Raw genomic sequence first — 24,164 nt, 5'->3', positions numbered from 1 at the left:
TCCTGTTCAAAGTCATACAATCTTTTATCAATTTTAAAATTTTCTGAAAGTTGCATATATGAAACCATTAATATTTGAAACTTTCTGATATCAAATCTTCTCTGGATTTTAATTTAATTACACCCTGGGAATATTCTAATAGATTGCCATTTCTTAACCGTATCTCTTTAATTGCCATTTTCTATAATATGCTTCTTGTGGGGATATCATTTAGGTATTTTTAGACATATTCTAGATCTGTATTTGTTTCAAATTCTCAGGTTGGCATGTCTAATAAAATGATTTCTAAAATCAACATTGACCTTAACCTTGTATACTATAAGCAGGCATGCCACCCAGGTCTTGGATCGTGTCCCCTTCTAAGTTTAACAATCTTCTGTCTCTCAGAATCACTTATTCTTTTAACCAAGCTAGGCAAGAAGCTGAAAAATACAATTTCAGGTCTGGCAGATGTAAACCAATATTGCCAATACTTGAATTAGTTAATGGAACATATCTAAAAGACAAATTGTGAACTATGTGTGCCGTTAATATATGGACAAATTTCTGACAAAAGCTAAAATTTTGTCAGAAACAGGTAACATTTTAAACAGTAACATCTAAGTAAGAAAAATTTAGATCTTACAATGATATTAGAAATCCCATCTGCTTAAAAAATGCTGAAATGTTTCTTTCGTATAGCCTTTCCAAAACAAAATTCATCTTGTTTTGGAAAGATTTAAAATTTAAAATTTAATTATCTTTTTTCTTTAATTATGCTATTATAATCAAGGGTTTTTTTTCCTGGTAAATACTGAATTATATTATTAAAACTGATACTGGTATGCAAAACATACTGTTGTGTTTAATTTTCTAAAACATTCTATGACAATTTTTTTTTTTAATTTCTATCTTGGAAAGGGGAGAATAACATTTTCCCCTACACCAATGTCTATCTTTAAAAATCCATTAATATAAACTATTCTTACTAAAGCGCTTGTCATTGAAATATTAATGTAAACTCATATCTCAAGAGAGTTTGTCATGTGAAATGCAGTTGCATATTCATTTAACTTGCTGTAAAACTCTTTCCAAGTCACTTTCCTTCGAATGGGTGTCCATATTAATTTGATTAATAAATAAATAAATAAATAAATAAATAAATAAACATAAAACCAGAACATTATCCACTTTTCTACTTACCTATAAAATTTTATCTAAATATACTTTTTATTCAGTGCCAAACCGGCATTGAATACTGATTTTGGAAAAGGAAATGCATTTTGAATTATAGAATGAAAGATGTCGCCCACCCCCTATTAGAAGTTCAGAAAGGGTAAACAGATTTGATACCATTTTGAGACAGACTGTGGTACTTAATTGAAATACCAGTATTTCATATTACATTACAATACAATATTCTTTATTAGCCAAGTGCGATTGGACACACAAGGGCTTTGTGCTCTCAGTGCACATACAAACAACAAAGTGATATAATCGTAAGGCATGCTGTATTTTCGCTAAAGTCTTAGGACACAGCTCTTGTCAAAACAGCATTCCAAAAAGCATAGTCAACCATTCTTAACCTTGAAAAGTAACCATCATGGGAAAAGTGTCTTCTTTTTCAGTTTCTTTGCAATGAAATTTCATGGAAGCTAAGGTAACAGGAAACTGTTATGCCTGGCATTTAGTGATCAAGCTACTTCAGTTTTATTTTCTTAATAAAACTTAACATGACTGCAATTAGGAATTGTCCCTTTTCCCCTTGTCAAGCTTTATAGGAAAGATATATTAAATAGGAATGGGAAGTAAGAGCACAGTTTCCAAGTAACTTGTAAAATTTGAAAAGACTTTGATCCATCTATGAAATAACCTGTAATTTCAGACCAGAGCTCCATGGTTATTATAAGTTGCCCCAAGCAATTTGCTGTTGTCTCAGGCTCAAATTCCCAGTTTCTAGAAATGAAATTATAATTAAATCAAGTTTTATGAGTTGATCAGAATTGCTTGCAACAGGAAATGAGAATAGTTTCCAAGTAAATTGCTTTATGTGGCTAAAAAACTGTACTGTTATTCTGCTTGGAGACATTTATCCCGGATTTTCTGGTATTCTTAATGTTGTCCTTTATGAATTTAATATTCACAGTGCTTAATTACTTTAATAGGTTTGTTCCCTCATTTCTTTACACCAGTTCAAACAAGATATTGAAATTGCTGAACCTGAGACTGTGTTGGCTACATATTTTTATTCTTGAAAGTGGTGTATTGTTAACTATTTAGTGAAGACTTAACCTTATAATTTATCATATCTCTCTTAGTACATAAGAGACTATAATTTATAATTTGCTCTGAAGTCATTGCTTGGACAAGTCCAAATCCATGCAATTTTCTTGGCAAAGTTTTCCAGAAGTGGTTTGCCATTGCCTGTTTCCTAGGGCTGAGAAGGTGACTTGACTGCAGTCCAGCTGGCTTTGTGCGTAAGACAGGACTAGAACTCATAGTCTCCTGGTTTCTAGCCTGGTACCTGGTTGAACAAATACATTTTATTTTTATTGAAAATGGAATCTGGTTATACTTGAAAAGAGTTCCATCAACATGACACCACTTATTAAAGTAGTGCTCCTGATAACCACACAGAGCAAAACCCAAAGTTGAGGCCATTTAGACAGCCTCTCCCTGCTGATCTGAATACCTAGACCGAAAGTGGTGATATTTTGAATACTTCAATCATAAACCTTTTTAGTTTTTAAAGATTAAAGTCAACATCATGAATTAGATCCAGTTAGCTGGCATTGTTTAAGAATTAGCATTAATTCCTTGTGTTCAGTCATGCACCAATTGTAGCTTCTACACAGTCTTCAAATAGCACTCAAAGTTCACATGGCAGTAATCTAATCATGAAGTTATTGCAGCACAGATCACTGAAGCAAGACTTCACTTTCCAGAGTGATACCTGAATTGCTTCTAGGGAATGAGATTCACATCGGCAGATCTTTTAATTTAGATTATGATGTTATAATTGATTGTAATATGTCATTGTAATAGTTGCTCTTTTATCCTATGTCTGTTATTAGTATATGATAACTAACATTACTATAGTATTGTTACTACATGAACAACTACTCCTGTGCGCAGCCTTGCTGAATCTTATTAATAAAATAATATCAAAGGAAGTGTGATCTCATTCAGTATAGTAAAGAGCAACGCAAATCACTGAAGGGGTGTTTTGCTGTAGTGAAATATTGAGTACAGCACCTCGTTAAGCTTACTTTCAAAAGCAGTGTGATTTCACTTCATCGTATGCCTTCATTGCCTATAAGGCTTCACTTCATCCCATGCAGAACCATCTACAAGCTTGTTCCAGGACTGGCCAAGGTTATTAGGAGGCAGTGAGGCAACGCAGAGTGTCACCTCAAGGCAAATGGCATCACTTCATTAAAGCCAACCAAAGCTGCTTCGCACAGGTGTGGTACAGACCACCTTCCTAGTTCTTAGGCCTGAGAACCACCTTCCCCAAACGCCTCATCTTTTGTGGACTCACCTCAGTTTATCAGTCATCATCCACCCCCTCATTTCTTCCAGGCAACTTTGCAAGATCTCCTGATCCATGTGAAAAGGAGAGAATTAATGAAGCAGATTCCACATAGCTCTTACCAGCTTGGTGTTCCATTCAGCAATTGAGAAGAAGGGTTAAAATCCAGTAGGCCCCCCACAATGAAAGAACTGTGGAGACGAGTTAAAATCTCTCATTGCCCCTGTCCAGTGGCAGCAGTAGGAATGGAAGATTAGATTAACAGAGTTGGAAGGGATCTTGTAGGTCATCTAGTCCAATCCCCCACCCAAGCAGGCGATCCTACACCATTTCTGACAAATGGCAGTCCAATCTCTTCTTGAAAGCATCCAGTGATGAAGTTCCCACAGCTTACGAAGGCAAACTGTTCCATTGGTTGATTGTTCTCACTGTCAGAAAATTTTTCCTCAGGCCTCAGGTTTCTAGTTCATTGGACCATTTATTTATTTATTTATTTATTGGTTCGATTTATATGCCGCCCTTTTCTGGAGACTCAGGGCGGCTTACAATGCATTAAGCAATTTCAGCAATGTTGCATGATTAATGCTGTCAAAAGCCACTAGTGAACCAGGAAAATCAACCTCATGCTACTCTCTTATCTCTTTCCTGATAAAGGTTTATCAGTCAGGACAGCCAAAATGTTGGGTTCCAAAATCTGGAAGCCAAACAAAAACTTATTAAATAATTTATTTTAAATCATATTTTTCTACATTTTCTGCAGCAGAATTGTATCATCTGGACAACCTATATTCTTGATATTTCTATAAAATGTGCCTATAAGCATGATCAGATTTAATATCTTTAATCCCATGGAGCACCATGTTAGCCTCACAGATGTTTCCTTATTTTACACAACCATGCAGTCCTAGCATTGCCAAGTTGTCTTATTTATTTTCTCACTGCTTTCTGCCATTCATTTTGAGACATGCCTAATGTAAGGATGAAGAACTTGTAAATCCCCAAATGTTGAACAGCAGCTTGCCATATCCCAGGTAAATGAGACTCTTGGGATTTGGAGTTCAGAAAAGTCTGGAGGACCACAAATTTCCCAGCCCCGCATAATGTCAGAAGATCCCTTAAGTTGGCTGTTGAGGGCAAAATATATGAAAGCATTTTACATATTAATGACTACATCATAAAACTTGTTCTGCCAGCTGTTTGCACATAGTTTTTAGAATTATGACAGTGCAACAGTATTACAAGGACATTCCTCCTTAGTGCCAAAAACAGGAAAGCTGGTGCTATTTTTAAAAATGTGATCCTACACAGATTTTGGCTGTTGTCCAAAGTCATGAAGGAAAGCACTTGGTTTTCTAACCCTGGTCAGAAGCCATCAACTGCTTTTAAAAACTAAGAGCATTTCTGTTTTTTAAAACAGTATCTTAATTCCTGGAAGCTAGCAATTAATTTATGTATAAGTAGTTTTCATTTAATGTTCACTTGTTCAGCAACCATTCAAAGAACAAGGGGGATTTACGATAAGTCCTTGTAGTTGTGGCTATTGTGACATTCCCTCAGGTATGTGGTTGCTATTCAGACACTTGACAACGGGCTCACAATTGCAACATCAAAATGCCCTGCACTTACATAATTGCCATTTGCAAATTTCACAACTGGCTTCCAACAAGCAAAATCAATGGGGAAGCTGGCAGAAGGTAGCAAATGGCGATTACGTGACTACAAGATGCTGAAATCATGTGGGATTCGTTTAACAACTGCAACAAAGTCGCTCTGTGAGGTGGACCATCTCTAAATTCGATAAATAAACTGGAAGTACTGGAACTGCTGTTGTAAGTTGATATTAGATATATTAGACATATGTAATATTAGATATAAGAGCCACGGTAGAGCAGTGGTTGGTGTGCAGTACCGCAAGCTACTTCTGCTGGCTGCTGGCTGCTGGCTGCCTGCAATTTAGCAGTTCAAATCTCACCAGGCTCAAGCTTGACTCAGCCTTCCATCCTTCCAAGGTCGGTAAAATGAGGACCCAGATTTTTGGGGCAATATGCTGACTCTGTAAATAGCTTAGAGAGGGCTGTAAAGTATTGTGAAGCAGTATATAAGTCTAAATGCTATTGCTATATTACAGTCTATGGCAGATTTCCCAGTTCCAATTATTGTTGGTAACTGAGGACTTCTTGTATTTGTTATTATTGGATTTTAAATGGTTTCTTGTGCACTACATTAAAAACCTTTGTAAGGAGGCTGTAACTTATGTCACCACTAGGTCTATCCCACTCAAGCAGGATAGCCTGGTTAATGCAGAAATAATTACTTTTACTGGTACTCACTTCCATCATCTTCTTTCTTCTCTTCCTACCAGAAAGATAGGAACAAGGTTTAAAGAAAGAAACTGCCTTTCCCTTTCTCCTAATGACAGAAAACATGCAAACATGTACTTATTGACTCATACACAGTTCACTGAAACTATCTGAGTTGCACTACCAATTTACAACACCAAGACACAATCTAGACCCAATGGTGACTGTTTAAAATAGTATGTACTACAGGGGTGGGTTCTACTTACCTTTACTATTGGTTTGCAACAGGACTGTGCACGCATGCGCAGAAGCATTTTGATGATGTCGGGGTGGGTGGGCGGAGCTTCCCTCCAGTTTTACTACCGGTTCTATAGAACCGGTCCGAACCGGGGGCAACCCACTACTGATGTACTACATTAGAAATCAGGCAGCAAAGAGGAACACAAATGGGTGATGGGCAGAGAGAGAAAGGATTGTATTCGAAGAGTGAGTGTAAACAAAGGAAGTTCATCCAAACAAGCTTAAGCCCCATGGGAAAATAGTTGTGAAAGGAGTTGGGCAAGGTTTTGGGCACATCCAAATAAAAGAAAAAGATATACCTGTAAATGGCCTAGAATCTGGCGAGTGCAGCTGGCAGGTTTGGTAAACAAGTAGTTCTATTATTATATTATAATTATATAATATATATAATTATGTTACATAATTATATAATTACTATATGGTTTGTTGCACAGTCAGCCAGATGTTCAGACTGGATTTGGCATTTTTGTTCACCTATTGAGTCCTTCCCAAGGACCTGGGATAGGCAGACGTGAATGTTTGATGGTGTTACAGATATAATCACAGAATGTAAGCTGTTCCAATTAAAATTGCCTTTTGCAACTGACTGATGGTGATTTTAACAATGCCAATGGTGTTCAAGTGGTGCTTGAACTTGTTTTGGGATTGTATCCAAGGCACCTATTGCTATTGGTACTAACATTGCTTTCTTTTGCAACAGTCATTCTATTTCTATTTGCAGGTCTTGGCATTTTGTTATCTTCTCTTAGAGAGCCAGTTCTCTAGTGGTTAAGGCATCGGGCTAGAAACTAGGAGACTGTGAGTTGTAGTGCCACCTTAGCCATGAAAGCCAGCTGGATGACTTTGGGCCAGTCACTCTCTCTCCGCCCAGCCCTCCACACAGGGATGTTATTGTGGGAAAAACAGGATAAAGGTGTATTAGATACCATGTTTCCCCAAAATAAGACCCTGTCTTACATTTTTTTGCCACCAAAAAAGGCACCAGGTCTTAATTTGGGGGGGGTGTCATCCACTGACTTAACTCACTCGCGTGCATCACCTCTGGCCTCTTTTTTGCTGTCAGAGGCCTTCAGAAACTTCTTCTGAGGTTGGCAAGGCTTTCCTGAAGGCCTCTGCAGCCAATAACAGAGCTCTGGATCAATCCGGGCCTCTGTTATCAGCTACAGAGGCTTTCAGGAAAGCTTTGAGGCTTTGCCGGCTGCAGAAGAAATGGGCCGGCAAGGCAGGTGTTGGGGTGTGTGAGGCCTGAATGCAACTGTTCAAAGGTAAGTAGTAGGGCAGTTCCACGCCCCCATCCCCACCCTAGTTTATTTTTTACCTGTACACCCTGGAGTGGGCGGTGTTATAATTGGGGCTTATTTTGGGGATATGACTTATATTGGGCACACGTGTAAAAGCCAAGCTAGGACTTACTTTCGGGGTAGGTCATATTTTCGGGGAAACTGTATGTTTACTGCCTTAAATTACTGATAATAAATAAATTAAATATATAAATAAATTAAAATAAAAAAATATTGTAATGTGATTATTAAGGTTTTTCCATTGCTATCATAAAAAGTCTTCTAACCTATTTTGTTCAAAATGGGAAGCGTAGTTCTCCAAAAGCATGAACATGGGAAATATGGTCCTGCTTACTGAAAAACAAGCATCTGCTCATCTTCACCATTGCCATCATGAGCACGGATTGGTGAACCTTCTCTTTTTTTAAAAAAACAGCTGCTGAATAAGAGATCAATACATTTTAAAGCAGCTCTATTAACTTGCTTCCCTCATGAATAAATCTTGTCATATTAACCGTAGTAGTAGCATTCTGTACTCTGTCTGATAATTTGCTACAGTGCCTCATTCTAGCTAGAAAGCATTTTGTGCTGTCTGCTTCAAATTTCCAAAACACTAAATAGTAATTGAAAATAGCTGCACAGAAGCCCAAATACACATTTTCCAGCTGTCAAGAGTTAAAAGATAGTGAAAATGGCAGGTGATTAATTGCATATCTTACTGTGAAAGAACGTTAATAAAAATATGTACAGTTCATGAGTTATGTTTAAAAGAGATATCCATTGCTTTGTCAAGCAACTTGAGTTTATGAAGTATTAAATAATTAGCAGTGTTCATGAGGCAGTCATTTTTAAAGCTGGATGTCATCCTAATAAGGCAATAGTAAGAAGGGTAATAGCATGCTCATGTCTTTATATCCAATTACATATTTTTTTTCTTGAAAAGTTGCCTTTATGGGAAATGATTATTGCACCTTTTCAGAATGAAAATCTAAACAGTAGGTTTATTTCTATTCCGTGAGTGAAACTTTTTTTCCTTGCTTTCTTTAAATATAATGGAACTATCTAAAGTTCTGAAACAGGTCTTTTAGAAAAGTGGAGTCCAGTTACCTCATCTTACAGAGCAGGGCATGTTATATAGATTTTATACCTTATTTTCAAGAGTATACCTTACAAGGATAGATAGTTCTTGTTGGACTCTTAACTCCAATTAGTTCCAAGACCATATAGCAAATGGTCAAGGATATTGAGAACTTTTTAAATAGAATTTGTGGATGACCTTTGGGAAGGAGGGGAAGACATGCTGCCTAGGAAGCAACAGTCAGGAGCTTCCAGTTGATTAACAGTGAGAGGAACAAACTTCAGATTGTTCATGTGGTTAAAAGTGGTGGTGAGAAGTTTGTCCTGTCAGATTTGCAAGACTAATGTCAGCCATCCTGGGTAAACAAGACAGACAGAACAACCAGATGAGCTAATTTTATTTTATTTTAAGGCTATATTACAAGTCTTGCGAGTCTGAAAGTACAAACTTACTGTTTAAGATATGACATATGTAGAACACATTTTATCTGAAAAGAAACTAACGGTATCAAAAATGAATTTGCAGCTGACAGGCCAAAAGAATGACTTAGAAAAAGATCTTACACTGGACATACAAAAGAAACTGGCTGATGTCTTAGTAATCAAAAGGAATGTACAAATAACAAACCAGGAAAGTTATCTGGATAATTTTTCCATATCGCATTTACAAAAGAGGCTTGTTAAAAGTTTTAAGAATTTTGTGAAAAGGGACAAAGAAAAAAAAATGAAAAGAAACCAAGTTCTAGAAGATGATTTTGAGGGACTAAAGATCAGGATTGTTAGAAATAAATGAAAGGAATATAAAGTTGGTTTATTTGATCAAGGTTAAAATAGCTTTATTGTTATCCATATTAACTCTTCATGGATTTTTACTGAATCAGGATTGAAGTGATGAGATTTTGTGGATTTGTTTATAGATAGGAGATGGGTTGTATGCAGGGAAGCCCTTTTTTATATATATTTCTTTTCTTTTTATTGTAGACTTGTTTTTTTTTTACTTCTTTTTTCCATCTTCTTTAGTTTGTATTGTTTTAATGTAATTTTAATAAAATTACTATCTTAAAAAAATCATACTTGCTGGTGTAGAGAATCTGGAAGGCCACGTCTTCCATTTGAGCTGACCAGCCTTTGATTTTTCAGTTTTTCAGGGGATTTCTTAAGCTATGATTTGCCTTGTGAACTGATCCATAGTGACCCATTTCTATGGAAGTTCCAAGGATAGAGGAGCTCATGATGCCAAAATTTAATTAGCCCTGTCATTACCTCATTCTTTTTGTTTGGGGTGTTATTGATTCTGTTATGTAAGGTTGTGCTGCTTAAAAACTATGTACAATTGTTTGGTTAAAAACTATGCTAGGTTTGTGCAATTAGCAACTCCCTAGTTAAATTTCCACTCTGTAATATTAGGTCTCTTTGTATACTTGTTTCACTCCCTCCTTGCGCTCTGCACACTATGCTTTGGGATACAAGAAAAGACGAGGAGAACAGAATGCAAAGCAAGAGAGAACTAAGTCTTTTTGATTTAAGTGAAGAATTAGATAACAGGTTTCAATCAGAACAATTAAACGAATAGAATCATTTTATCTCTGCATTTAAATCATTATTATTTTAGCTATTAAAGAATCACAGAGTTGGAATTGTTCTTTGGAGTCATCTAAACTTATTCCATGACATTCTACTTGACACTTCCCTCTAAACTGAAGCACAGTCATTAATGAGCAAGTCTGGGGCAGAATTGAGGGTCAGTCTAACCGTAATATTATCTAGCCTTTATTTTACCTTTGTATTAATGAAAATTTCATGAGCTATTTTGTTGAAGGCATTGTTGAGATAGTATACTACATATGTGCCATCCCATCAGTCACAAACTTTAAAATGCTGTCAAGGAAGATAAGGTTAGCCTGGCATGATGTGGCATGATAAATCCATAGTAGCTCTTCTTAATTGCATTCACAAACATGCTGCTTAAGTTTCAGCATTAAATATGTCAAGGTCTGTAATTTCCCAAATCCTCCATATTCCCCTTTTTGAGGACAAGAATGACATTTGCTCTCTCTAGTCTTTTGGGACATCACAAGTCAACCTGAAGTTCTCTAATATAGCCAAGAGTGATTGTACAATCCTCCCTATTATTTAGCCAAGTAAATAGCATTTAGGATGTAATCCATGTCATCCTGGAGACTTGAATTCGTTTAAATTAGCTAACTTCTCCCTCCTGAGACAAAACAGACACAGAATAGGTAATAAAAACATTTACCTTTTCCCCTCATCCCTTATCTGTCTACCACTTTATCCACCCTCTTTGGCTTTGATTCTGCTGTACCCAAATAACCTTTTTGTTATTGTTTTTCATATCTCTTGCAAGCCTCAGCCCAATTTGAGCTTTAGCACATTTCATACAGTTTCTGGAGATTACCTTGCATTCTGTGGTTGGGAGAACTTTTATTGCATTTTTTATATATTTCATCGTGCTGTTCAGCACTTTAGAGAATCCTTATGTATTTATTTTGTTTTTTCTCAAATATTTCTCCATGTTCTCTTTCTTGAGGGAATTGTTTGCTATTTCTATTTCCTTTGCTAGCACACATTTCTTCTTTAAGATTTCAGGCCATCAATCCTACTATCTTCCCTCAGAGTTCATCACAATCCACTCTTCTGAAATCTAGCATGCAGGTCTGGTTTTGTTTTTTTTCCCCAATGTTTCTTCTGCTGGTTATCATGAATAACATGATCTCTTTTCTCTCCGAAATATTAGTTTCCCCAGCTTCTTCAACTCACTCCTCCCTTGTTGATAAATTTAGGACAGCTAACTCTTTAAGTTGGCCTTCTGACAAAACTTGTCAGCAAGAGAAGACAACAATGGATCTTTGATTCTAGGCAGCTGTCAAAACAATTGGAATTTCCCATTAACCCTTTCCCAAGTCTCTCTGAAAGATTGGTAATCTAACAATGAAAGTCCTCTTCTGCATCTTTCCGATCAGTCTATAATAAGCTCTCACAGTGATGCCCTTTTGTTCTCTTTCATACTCTGAATAAGATTTCCATGTTTTAATTCCTTTTCTTCCAATTATCTTTTTTTTTCTATGCATTTACAATGAAACATCTCCTCTGTTTCTGTTGAGTCTGTTCTGGACAAGTATCTGTTGAGTCTGTTTTGATGCGTTGTAGCCATTCAGTAGGATGTGCTAATCATGAGTACCATTACACCAAGTTTCAGGGATGGGCTATCAGGTCCAATTGTCCTTCTGAGTTAGCTCTTATTTCCTTTATCTTTAGTCCCATTGACGCTCATCATTGATAGAGCCTATAAAAGTTAGGTAAACATCTTGAATGTATTATGACTGGTGGCTGCTAATATATTTCTGCACGCATTTGCCAGTAAACATAAAATGAATGCCATACAGTCCTTCTTGGCCAATTATTGCATTTCCAGTTATCCCTGGTTCTCTAGACAAGAGTGATTTATGCAGCTGAGGATGACATGGCAAATTACTGCCACTCCCTAACCTTTTTTAAAATTCCTAATACTGTTGTAATCTGTAATTACAGAAATCAGCGTGAGAATTGCAGTACTGTATAATTATCTCTTTCTGATACTTTATTGCTGAATGAATTATTAATCTAGATCATTCTTTTATATTTGCAACAGCTAAGGAATCATAATATATGATTACATTTCATTATTTCTGCCTTTGTGTTTTTGGATGTTGTAATCAGTAATTCATTTTGTTTTTGTTTTTAATACACCCAAATATTCACAGGGTTATAAATTACATTGTGGTTCAACATTTAGTGGTTTTTAATGCTCTACTTACTCTTCATGTTACTTAGTTTGTAATGAATTTCAGGACAGTACCACACAATGAATGAGGTGAGAAACGTCTGAAGAAAAGAAGACTCCAGTCACATAGTACAGGACAAATTAACTGGGTCAGTCTTTTCCAACCTAAGATTTTCCAAATCCAATAAAGGAGAATATTTGTAGCTCAGGGTTGAAATGAGGGGTCCTTGGTGTTCTCTAAGCTTGGCTGGGTTTTTTTGCAAACATTTCATTAGCAAAACTAGATAACATCATCAGTGCTAGACTAACACAAGCTTAGGTAATGAAACGTCTGCAAGAAAACAGAGGGCACCAAGGACCCCCTCACTTTCCAAAGCTTCTGAACAGCCCAAGAATCCTAACTTTCAATCCCAACACATCTGTAGCTAGAGAAGGCTGATCCAGAGTATATCCTACCTACTACATCTGAACAATTGTAGCTCCAATTCACATCTTGAAGTCAGATGGGTGATTCTGTCCCAGAGGAAATACTGATTTTTTAAAAATGCAACAAAAAGAAATATCATTTTTAACTTTACATTTTCCTTTTCTGAAGATAGGAATGATATTGCTCAAGGTAAGCATTTTGATATATGACTGAGATTTTCCAGGAACTACAATACTGATACTCTTGTTATGATTAAAACTATAGCTTGCTTTGCCTTGATCTTCCCCTGCCTTCCCACCATCACAATTCGCATGTAGCTGTCTAGGACAAAAGATTTTAAACCTCTAAATCTCTCTATTACAGTAACAGTTGAAACGATGTGCAGGTTACCATATATACAGGAAAGCACTGTATATATGCAAATTAATGAATAGATAAATACATTCATATATTTTATATATGAGTGTTTCCAACTTTGAGACGAGGAACTCTGTGGTTCCTCCTAATTAATTAGCTATGTAATAAACTTTAGTGATTCTTAATTCCATTTATATTTGAGAAGTAAACCCTGTGTTGAATTTTGCAGTGGAGTGTGCTTACAATTTAGAATTTTGAAACCGATTAATATACTGACCTGCTGTATGTGAATACCTGCTATTGTGGGAACTTTTTTTTTCAATTAGATAATTTACAGAATTTCAGTATGTTGTGAGGCAACAATATACTATAAATGAATGGATCCAATCAGACTTTGCTTTATCCTTGGTTATTTCCACTGTTCCATTTCTGCCCTAAAGATATTAACAGAGCTGCAAAGTTAAATTAGAAATTAGAAATAAAAAGTTTCTTTGCATATTAGATAGCTCTTTATTTTTCCACAATCTATTGTATAGGCTTCATATTTCCTTTAAAAATAGTCTATATAAACATGTGTAACTGTGATAGAAATATTTCAAAGAGGATACTACTGTGTTTTCCCAAAAATAGGACCATGTCTTATATTTTTTTAAACCCCGGAATAAGCGCTTGGCCTTATTTTTGGGGAGGTCTTATTATTTTGGGGCATGTGGAGCAAGACGGGGCTCCTCTTGCCATCTTATCTGATTTCCACTTCTGTCTCCCTAACCCTAACCAGATGAAATGGCGGGGACCAGCTGCACATGCGGTTAAATATTTTGGGGGAGGGTTTATTTTCGGGGGGCTTGTTTTAGCGCACACGCTCAAAAGCCCAATTGGGCTTATTATCAGGGAATGTCTTATTTTTTGGGGAAACAGGATATTTGCTTAATTCAAGATACCATGTATGACATTTCTCTAACATGTTCTTCAACCTCCAGCTATTTTGTATGAAAAGTCTTTCTACAACTACCATAAATAAAGATCCCTTCATTCATTCACTCCAGTTATATGCTATTATATGTTGACTCTCCTGTGCCAGATGTGTAAGTGAAGTGAATGAGTCTCTCAAAATATTCCTGAGTCCCTTTTGGGAGAAGGGCGGTATACAAATTCAATTAATAAATAAACTACCTGGACATCTGTGGCTAGTTTTGTGGAAGGTACAGAAGTAATTTACCACAGCTTCCTTCTGGGATATTTTGTGACAATCTAGGGTTTGCTGGGTTCCTCCATCCAAGTGCTAACCAAATCCAACCCTGAAGAGCTTTTTTGATATAGCCAAAGTCATTCTGGTGCTGATATCTGCTGGGACTTCAAACCAAAGGCCCTGCTAGCTAATACATTCTGATAGGTGCTCTGGTGCAGGCAATATTAACACTTGACCTTCTCAGTCAACTTGTCAATGTTTCAGCATATTCCTTTGCTCATGCCTTCCCACGGGAAGGGAGGCTGCGTTTTAATTTCCCACAATTCCTTTTATTCATGGATTTTGACTTGCATTACTAATCAAACATTTATATGTAGTTGCTGTTTCCCCTCACCTACCCAGAACCCGCTGTCATTAACACAGAGAATGGTAGATTTCTCTTTTCTGGTTGAATTTAAAAGTTCTTAGGGCAGCCTCACTATGATGTTGCCTGATATCAGCATTTCAGTCTTGGTGACAGCCGGAAATGTGGAGTGTCTTTTGTTCAATGTGTGCTGCTTTCTGGAAGCCTTCACTGTCACTCTGAACCATTCCCAGTTTGAATCGTCTGGATGTTTTGGAAACAGCCACAATAACACTTCTTAGCAAGAGGTGAAATTGGATATGGGATTAGAAAATGACTTGAAGAATAGAAATCTTTGCTGCTGTGATTACATATTCTGAGTCCTTGATTTTAACCCTTATAGTTTAGTAGTATTTACTTTCAAAGAAGAAAAAACTTTTCATTAACTTAGTTTCCAGTCTGTTAGTTATAGAATGATGTCACATCTTATTAATGCTTTTTTTTTTAGAGTGTCTTCCTTTTTGGTCTTTATCCTGTCAATATGTAATAACTTTTATTGCCTTTTTTTCAGTTACACATTTTAGTTACATAGCTAATTTTACATGGCTTGAAAAGCATGAATAAATCCAAATGCTGCATTTAAGTTGTCTTCCTGTTGGTATCATAGAATCAGTGGGATGGAAGAAGTCATTTAAGCTATTTAATCCAACCATTTTACCAGTGCAGGAATGGCAACCTATTCTCCTCTTGGGTATACTTTCTTTTAAACAGATTCATTCTCATATCCTCTTATTTTTGGGAGCTAACATGCTTATCCTATTTTCTAAAATTCATTCTTCTTTATCCTATCTTCTAAAATCCGTTCTTCTACCTTCCTATCTTAAGAACAAAGAGAACTTAAAGAGAATGAGCTCATTTCAAATGTTTGCAGAGTGCTGTCATATCCACCATCGGTAGTATTTTCTCAAGGCTAAAATCCCACTCCATCTTCATAGCACCCAGGTTCTAGACCCTAAATCTCCTATTACTTTCTCTGAAACCATGCCAATTGCTAAATGCAATTCTCAGCATGGACTTTGACCAAACTAGAATAAAGTGGAACTATATTTTTTTTCAGATTTTGAAATTACACCTCTATTGATTGAGACCTAAAATTATCACTTGATTGTTTCATATTTAATTTGCAATCAACTACCAAGGTGGTGTAGTGGTTAGAATGCAGTACTGCAAGCTAATTTTGCTGACTGCCGGCTGCCTACAATTTGGCAGTTCGAATCTCACCAGGCTCAAGGTTGGCTCAGCCTTGCATCCTTCCAAGGTTGGTAAAATAAAGACCCAGATTGTTGGGGGGCAATATGCTGACTCGGTAAACCACTTAGAGAGGGCTGTAAAAGCACTGTGAAGCGGTATATGAGTCTAAGTGCTATTGCTACAAGTAGAAGATGTTGCTATTACCAAGCCAAATTCCTGTTACAGACATTTGTCTTTCGTTTCGCAAGTGTCTGTCTGACTTAACTAAATTTCATTCAAATACTTTCAGTGCATTTTTCTAACCTAATAAGGTAGTTTTGAATGTTATTTTCTGTTTTCTGTTTGCTACCCCATCCAGTTTAATATCTGCAAATTTGAAAAGCATTCCCTACACAGCTTTATCGAAGCCTTCTCCTCCTCCTCTTCCTATGTTGCTAGCCTTCCAGCATTACCTTTATTTCCATGAACGGGCTTGGCTCTAAATAATTTCTTTGGAAATAAAAATGATGAATGGCTTCAGGTTGATACTTTCCAATTTCCTGGGAAAAAGACAAAGCTAAGCAGGGTGTTTGGAATTTTTTGAAAGAAGAAAGACAATTAGAAGAAGTGTCAGTTGCATTTTGTTAAGGCAGTATTTGTAACTGATTATGCCTTTTATGGTAGTCGTCTTGCAAATAGGGAAGCTTCCCTGTATCAATCATTTTGCCAGGGTGCAGAAAAGAAAACAGTCACAAGGATGATGCAATAGTTTTAAATAGTCTTACTCCATTTTTAAAAAATAGGATCTATTTTAATACTATTATAAAATAAGACAATAGAGCTATAAGAGTAAAACAAATAAGCCTGATTTTTCCAGGCCATGTCCAATTCATAATTTTTTTAAATTTAAGCAAATGGTAGTTTCCCTAAGTTTCAATTAGGCTAATATCTTTGACCTAGTTGGTTTCAGTTTCATAAAGAAAGTTTCCAAATAATTCATGATCTGTTCTGCCTAATGTTTTATCTGCCTAATGTTTCTTTGAGGAAAATTATCTAGCCTTTTTATATTATTTTATATAGACAAAGTACAGTGAAACAATAAAGAACACAATTGCGCTTTACAAGTGTCCCCAGCAAACTGAGATTTCATTGTACGAAATGATGTGATAAAAGCTCTAGTTCTTGTGTGTGTGCATGCAGTGTCACAAAGCAAGTATTAAAAGGGTGGAGATTGTATCATGGCATTGCAATACACATTTATTCACTCCCCTGAATATGGGGAGATGCCTGTTTAAAAAATGCCCGTTTTTTAAAAGCAGCATATTACTACATTAGATGTTTCCTAATACATGTACTTGAATAATTCTTATGCTATATTTCTTTTGTAAAGCTTTTAAATGTTATATATATTTGCCACGCTACAGTCTTGCCTCCTTCTTAAGATCTGTCTCCTATTATTTTGTTCTTTTGTCAGTATCACAGACTTGCTTATAAGTTTATATCCAGTGACTGGCATTTATTTCTATTGAAGTACAGGTAGTCCTCGACTTACAACAGTTCATTTAGTGACCATTCATTGGCACTGAAGAAAGTGATTTATGACCATTTTTCACAATTATGACCATTGCAGCATCCCCATGGTCACGTGATTTACATTTGGATGCTTGACGGCTGGCTCATATTTATGTCCTAGAGTCCTGCGATTCTCTTTTGCGACCTCCCAATAAGTAAAGTCAATGGGCAAGCCAGATTCACTTAACAACCGTGTTACTAATTTAACAACTGCAGTGATTCACTTAACAAACGTTGCAAGAAAAGTTGTAAAATGGGGCAAAACTCACTTAACAAAATTCTTACTTAGCAACATAAATTCTGGGGCTCAATTGTGGTCATAAGTCAAGGACTACCTGTATTTATTTCTATTAAAGTTCTGCATTTAGCAGTACATTTCAGGTCTACTTCAGCCTAAATATCATAGAATTCCAGGGATGCTTATTTCCATGTAAGTATGTGTTTCAGTGCAATGCCTAAATGCATTTGGTCTGGGCCAGGAAGTTCCCAATTCAACTTTCATCTCCTACAAACTCTCAAGATGTAGTTACACAAACCACTAACCCTCAGGCCTCCTCCAGTAGCCCCACTGAGTAATTGCAGCTCTACTTTTCAGATTTTATATAAGATAACTGAGATAATCTTTGCAAGCTGTATTTTAGGGTTTTAAGCATAGTTATATCATAATTCTGTTGGCTTCTCTATCTGAATCAGTATAATAAGATGTGAGCGGCTCATGTGTCATTTTTAAGGGGTGGAATCTGTGTTTTGAATGCAAAAATCCACAACCAACTTGCCCTTGAAATTGGAGACCTACAGTAATGTTGAAAATTTCAACCACAGTTTCCTGTAATGCCACTAAGCACTGGTAATTCTAAAATACCAAAAAACGATAGGTTGAAAACTCTTGTTTTACAAAGATTTTATCCTATCCTCTTTTTTCTCCAGGCAGCTTATACTATTAAAACGGTGTTTAATAATAGCCTTCAACATTTCTTAAAATCCATCCCTCTCATTCAGCGCTGTGGAGAAGAAAAAAAAACCAACTAAGTGGGTTGAGTAAAAAGCCTATAATGCAATTGTCTTTCTAGAGAGAGAGAGAGATTTCTTGAATTCTTTGTTGCAGCTAAGAATTAAAATGCTGATCAGCAGTTCTGCAGAGAGCTGGCTCAACTATGCAGGGTGCAGAAATCATGATGTAATCTTCCTTTTGATTTTTTTTTTTTTTTTTTTTTGCAAGCACTGTAATAACTCACTTTGGCCCTCTATCTCTCCCTTATTGTTTGTTGCTTCTATTTTAGGGTGTGAACGGAATGTCTGTGGATGAGAAGACTGAATCCCCCATGTATGTGTATGAGTCAACAGTCCATTGTACCAATATCCTCCTATGCCTCAATGACCAACGGAAGCAGGATATTCTCTGTGACGTGACTTTGATTGTGGAGGGCAAAGAATTCCGAGCCCACCGGGCTGTGCTGGCTGCATGCAGCGAATACTTCTTGCAGGTGTTAGTCGGGCAGACAGAAAATGACCTGGTTGTCAGCCTGCCAGAAGAGGTATAGTATGCCATTGTTCATCAGTCACTTGAAAAACAGCCTTTCAAACTGGGTAGCTAGGAGAGAAAACAAGCTGCTCTCTTTTGTGCCCAACTGCTTAGGAATCAGATAAACCTGAAGGTTTTTAAATATAATTCCCAAAGCTCTGCATGTTGCTGAAATCAGACTCTGCTGGAGGGTTTGTTAATCCTGAGAAGGAGAGTGGGATGCAATGCTGAAACAAGCACCCTCGGGTCTCCAGGGTTAGAGAGTAAAAGCAAAAGGAAACAGCCTGCCAGGAGCAAGGAAACATCAAACGAGAAGGAAGGAAGAGGGAAAGCAGGAAGAGGTCCAAGCAGCACAATGGACGGAGTGAATCTTTCGTCCAGTGCTTTAAAAAGAACATGTAAAAACATGACCACCCTAAGCCAAATTGCTGTGCGTTTTAGGGAAGAAAGCATCTCAAAGCTAAACCAGAAGCAGGATGATTAATTCTGCTTCACTAGTTCAGTTTTCCTTTGAAAGACCTCCGTGAGACTTTGAACACACAAAAGAGCCTCCATTTTTACCCTACCAAAGTGCTGGGATCCCTTGGGATGTTTTTGTACCTGGGTGCATTGCTAAAGGAAAGAAGTGGCTTGCTAAGATTTGGGGTTGAAATTGACTATTGTGCAGGTGTAATTTATTCAGTGCTTTGTAAATTCTGCCTTGAAAAATAACTTCCCAGATTGGACAAGAGGAATTAGGGGAAAGGGAAAACATTTAATACAAAACATCAAAGAGAACAGTGCACTCAGCAAATTCTTTTTCCAAGTTCAGTACTCTGTCAAGGAAAAGAGTTTGCAAGCCCAGATTGGTCAGGTTAAGAGAGGATCACTGGGACACTTTTGCTTGGCTGTATGTAATTGCATAATACTTGAAAATATTTGAAAGAATGCTTGCTTAAGCTTCTTTGCTTGAAAAGTACATAATGTAAGGTATCTTTTATATTCCTCCCAATAGGCTTCATGTGTTGACAGATTCAATAATTAAATAGGCCAGGCACACTAAAGATCAGCATGTTATCAAACTCCCAATTAATTAAAAATATTTTTATGACATGAAATACATTGCATCTGATTTCTAAAGTTGCAATCTTAATAGGGTGTAACCATATATGTAAATTATGTAAATTTAATATTATGCATTTGTTCATTTTTATCCAAGAATTTATTTTATGTGGAAAAATATATTATGCAATGTGTGTCAGTATAGTCAATTGATACCAAAGATCTGGAAATACACCAGGATTTCTTCCCACCCAAACCATCTGAAGATTCTCCTACCATAACTCCTTTCTACTCTCATTCATGCATTTGCCATAGTGTTTTTTAGTTTTTCTAGTTGTGCATCCTGCCTCTAACTTAGTTCTCTACCTGCAATAGCTATTATTGCATATAATATTATGTTAAGGGTCAAAAAGACCATCACTTCTTGTCCAATCTGTTGCCCAAAGTCAGAACGATCCTCTCTAATGCTAGAATCAAAGTTGAACATGTTACGTCATACCAAAAAAACAGGTGAAAGATCCTCAATCCAGTTTCCATAATGACATCTTCTGGATTTGGCAATATGACTTGGAATAAGAAGGTTGTAAACACTGTATACTTGCTATCAGTAGGCATTTCTCTGTAGAAGACCTAGAAAAGGCACTCAGCAAGGCTTCCATTGAATGAGGCTGGACCACGTGTAGATTGTATTGGTCTTTTTACAGTAGTTTTTTAAAGATTGATCTCTGTTTATTCGTTTTTGTTATTCAGCTAATAATTCCTCTGTTGCTTGGCCTTTTATGATGATTATGGATAGGAAGCTCTTTTAATTTTTTTGTGACTTCAAAATATTTTGACCAAAGCTCCTTTTAAACTTAGTCAATGAAATTGGATTAGTGAGTTTTTTCATATCCCAGCCTTTTCATATCCCAGTTCAGATATGAATTGTCACCTTAAACAAATCACAAAGTACTCATCAGAAGTATCACTACTAGCAAAGTTGTGTCTCCTTCAAGTTGATAAAGGTGATCTCAGTCACATTTAACTCCTTTCCATTTCTTGACAAGATTTATTGTCTTAGCTGCAGAATAAAACCGAAGGTCATAAGATTATTGTAATACAAAAGTGATAAGAAATATTAAATACATTAATCCTTAAGGACATGCAATAAATTAATATTTTATGCTAGTCTTGCTAGTTGGATGCGGACCCAATTAGGCATATAAAACGCAGTTATTCTATTTAATTCTATGGGAGTTACATGCTGGATAGGATTGAAATCTAAGTCTCTTATAAAACCCTAATCTTGTATTTTAAAAATACATGGTATGTATCTTGGTCTACTTCCTTCTCCTTAAAAAAGTGGATTCATGATTTTACAACACCCTTGTGCACATGGAAAAGGAGGAATCCTTTTCTAAATGCGTGCTGAAATTGAGCCCTGTTAAATTCAAATCAGTCATTTTCTAAGAAGATTAAAATTATAGTCTTCATTTGATCTCTGTTCCTTTTCATTTTTCTTTATTTACATGTGGAACCCATTCCTTTTGACAAGACATTCTAATTAATCTTTTCATTCATGATAAGAATTAAAGTAGCAATTGGGAATATTTCCCACTTCCCATCTAGATTACCAGAGAGGAAAAAAATGTGATAGAAAGACATGCATGGCTGTGAGCCAAGGATATAGTAGGTCATGCCAATATTAGTTGGCAGCCAGCCATTATCTAATTAATACGGCTTCATCACTATAAGTAATAATTCTTAGGAAATGATTGAGTCATTTGTGGTGCCATGGTACTTTTACTTTAGAAATAGACAGTACTGTTTATAGTGGTGTCTGAGTCATTGGATTGTCTTCCCTTTGCCAATTAAAGCAAAGCTGCATTAGTCATAGTGAGTTGAAAGCTGAGTGGAAGGAGATAACACTAGGTTCATTTTCCCCTGCTCTTGACAGAGTCAGACAAAAGGAATTAGCTCCATTGCAAGTAATAGTCTTGGGTCATTCAGGTACAAGCTAATAAACCACTGTCCACATAAAAGTGGTTCATTAGCAAAGGAGCAGAAATGAACTGCTCTCAGGCTGAAAGAAGGCAGGAATTCTTTCCTTCAGAAGGTGAAGAAGATATGACCTGCTAATTAATCAGAGGGCTATGGTTACCAAGCACAGTTCTACAAGGGAATGATGAAGCAGTTGCTCTATGAGAATTTGGGAAAGAAAGCATCACTGCCTAAGAGCAAAATGACATAAGTCATCCCAAGATTTCACAATTTGTTTATATAAAATAGCAATAGCATTTAGACTTCTATACCACTTCATAGTGCTTTACAGCTCTCTCTAAGGCAAGCAGTTTACAGAGTCAGCATATTGCCCCCAACAATCTGGGCCCTCATTGTACCATCCATCCATTGGAAGGATGGAAGGATGAATCAGCCTCAAGCCAGTCAGAATCGAACTCCTGGCAGTCGGCAGAATTAGCCTGCAATACTGAATTTTAACCATTGCGCCACCACGGCTCTTCTTCATGCTTTATATTGTAGCCTACCACATGCTAGGAAACTCTTCCTCATGTTTATTTCAAAAGTTACACCCATCTCACACCCCTGCCTGCAATCTGGCAACCCAAAAGACCAGCTGCTTGGCAATCCTTTTCTCTCCCAATTTGCCTGTGTGTCAAGACAAAACACTATTGTATACTTACCTCCCATGTTGACTTTTATTGCAAAAGAATGCAGATTAGAGCCATAGATGGTAAGATTGACCGGGTGTTGGGGGAGAAGGTCCAGATTGCATTTAAGGCAGATGTAGGACAATAAGCAAGCCAAATAGGTGATCACATAATAAAGCTTGATCTTGTTGATGAATTAATACTGCTGTTAAGTGTCAATGCTGCTATTAAGAACTAACTAATTTTTAGCCCAAGTGACAGGTGGGTCAGGGTTTTGGCTTGGTTTTCATTGTTGTCTAGCATTTTTTACAAAAAGCTTAGGTAGAGGAATTGAAGGGATACTCCTAAAGTTTTAGGGACTTTTTTATGCACACGTACAAGTAATCCTCGATTTACAACAGTTCATTTACTGGCTGTTTGAAGTTCAACAGCACTGAAAAAGTGACTTATGGCCATTTTTCATACTTGCAGCTGTTTCAGTATCCCCATGGTCACATGATCAGAATCAGTGGTGGGGTCGGCCCGGTTTGGCTGAGCCAGTAGCAGTGACGATATGAATGTCACCGAACCGGTTCTCTTTGTTTTGGAGCTGGGCCCTCCCATCCCCCCTCCGCGTTATTCTTATCTTCTATTCTGTCCCACCCCCAATCTATTGCTGCCTCCTGAGTCCCAGCTGATCGGCTAAAAGGAAAAAAACTGTTTAAACTCTTGCCATAGGGCTTCAAAGGGCTGCCCTACAGCTGATCAGTGTTAAAAGGCAGTGTGGTGGTAGACCGGTGCCTCCAAAAATAAATGGGTAGACCGGTACAGCTCTGCAAGCAGTTAAAAGCCTGGTAGACCAGTACCTCTGCTAAATCCTAAAGAATTGTCACATGATCATCAAGCCATGCCCACAAAATAAGCCACGCCCACAGAACTGGTAGTAAAAAACATTAGAACCCACCCCTGATCAGAATCCTATTTATGATGGTTGCAGAGTCCCAGGGTCATGTAGCCACTTTTGGTGTCCTTCTGACAAGCAAAGTCAACCAGATTCACTTAACAACTGTGTTACTAACTTAACTTAACAACTGTAGCAAGAAAGGTGGTAAAATGAGGCAAAATTCATTTAGCAACAGAAATGTTAGGTTCAGTTGTGCTCTTAAGTCGAGGACTACCTGTATTTATATATATTTAGATTTATATGCTGCTCCAGTCAACTGACTCTGAGTAGTTCTTTTTTTTTATTGAATAGCCCGAAGGCCTTTTCAAAAAAAAAAAAAAGAAAGAAAAAGATAAAACAGACAGTTACAGAAATAACAGTCTAAAATATATGATATATGACATTTAAAATTTAAGAATATCGAAGTTCAATAACTAGATTTCCAAAACTAGATAACCCAAATAAGATAGCTCCTCTCTAACTCAGCTCATCTTTCTTACAATCAATGAAATTATTTTCGATATAACTGGCTCATATTGCTGTCATCCTTTTAAGATAGCGAGTAATAGCCCTTACCAGGGGAGGAGAGTCTGCCTTCAATAGAAATGATAATTTATGCCTTACGTTCCAGTGGGGAAATTTATCTATAATTGGGGACAGATAT

General features: G+C 36.8%; 1 protein-coding gene across 2 annotated transcripts in view; it reads left to right on the top strand.

The window, feature by feature from the left end:
• BACH2 (BACH transcriptional regulator 2) overlaps nucleotides 1-24,164 on the top strand; it is a 184,872-nt gene that overhangs the window by 126,847 nt on the left and 33,861 nt on the right. For both annotated transcript variants that reach the window (XM_034408987.3, XM_034408988.2), the window contains exon 3: nucleotides 18,648-18,902. In XM_034408987.3, the coding sequence (XP_034264878.1) occupies nucleotides 18,660-18,902 (243 nt within the window). In that variant the 5' untranslated portion in view covers nucleotides 18,648-18,659. The remainder of the gene's footprint in view (nucleotides 1-18,647; nucleotides 18,903-24,164) is intronic.

Source organism: Pantherophis guttatus, chromosome 1, assembly GCF_059756535.1.
Source record: "Pantherophis guttatus breed Tessera chromosome 1, ASM5975653v1, whole genome shotgun sequence".
Classification (NCBI taxonomy): Eukaryota; Metazoa; Chordata; class Lepidosauria; order Squamata; family Colubridae; genus Pantherophis; species Pantherophis guttatus.
Note: the sequence above shows the minus strand (reverse complement) of the source record. Positions and strands in the feature narration are given on the sequence as shown.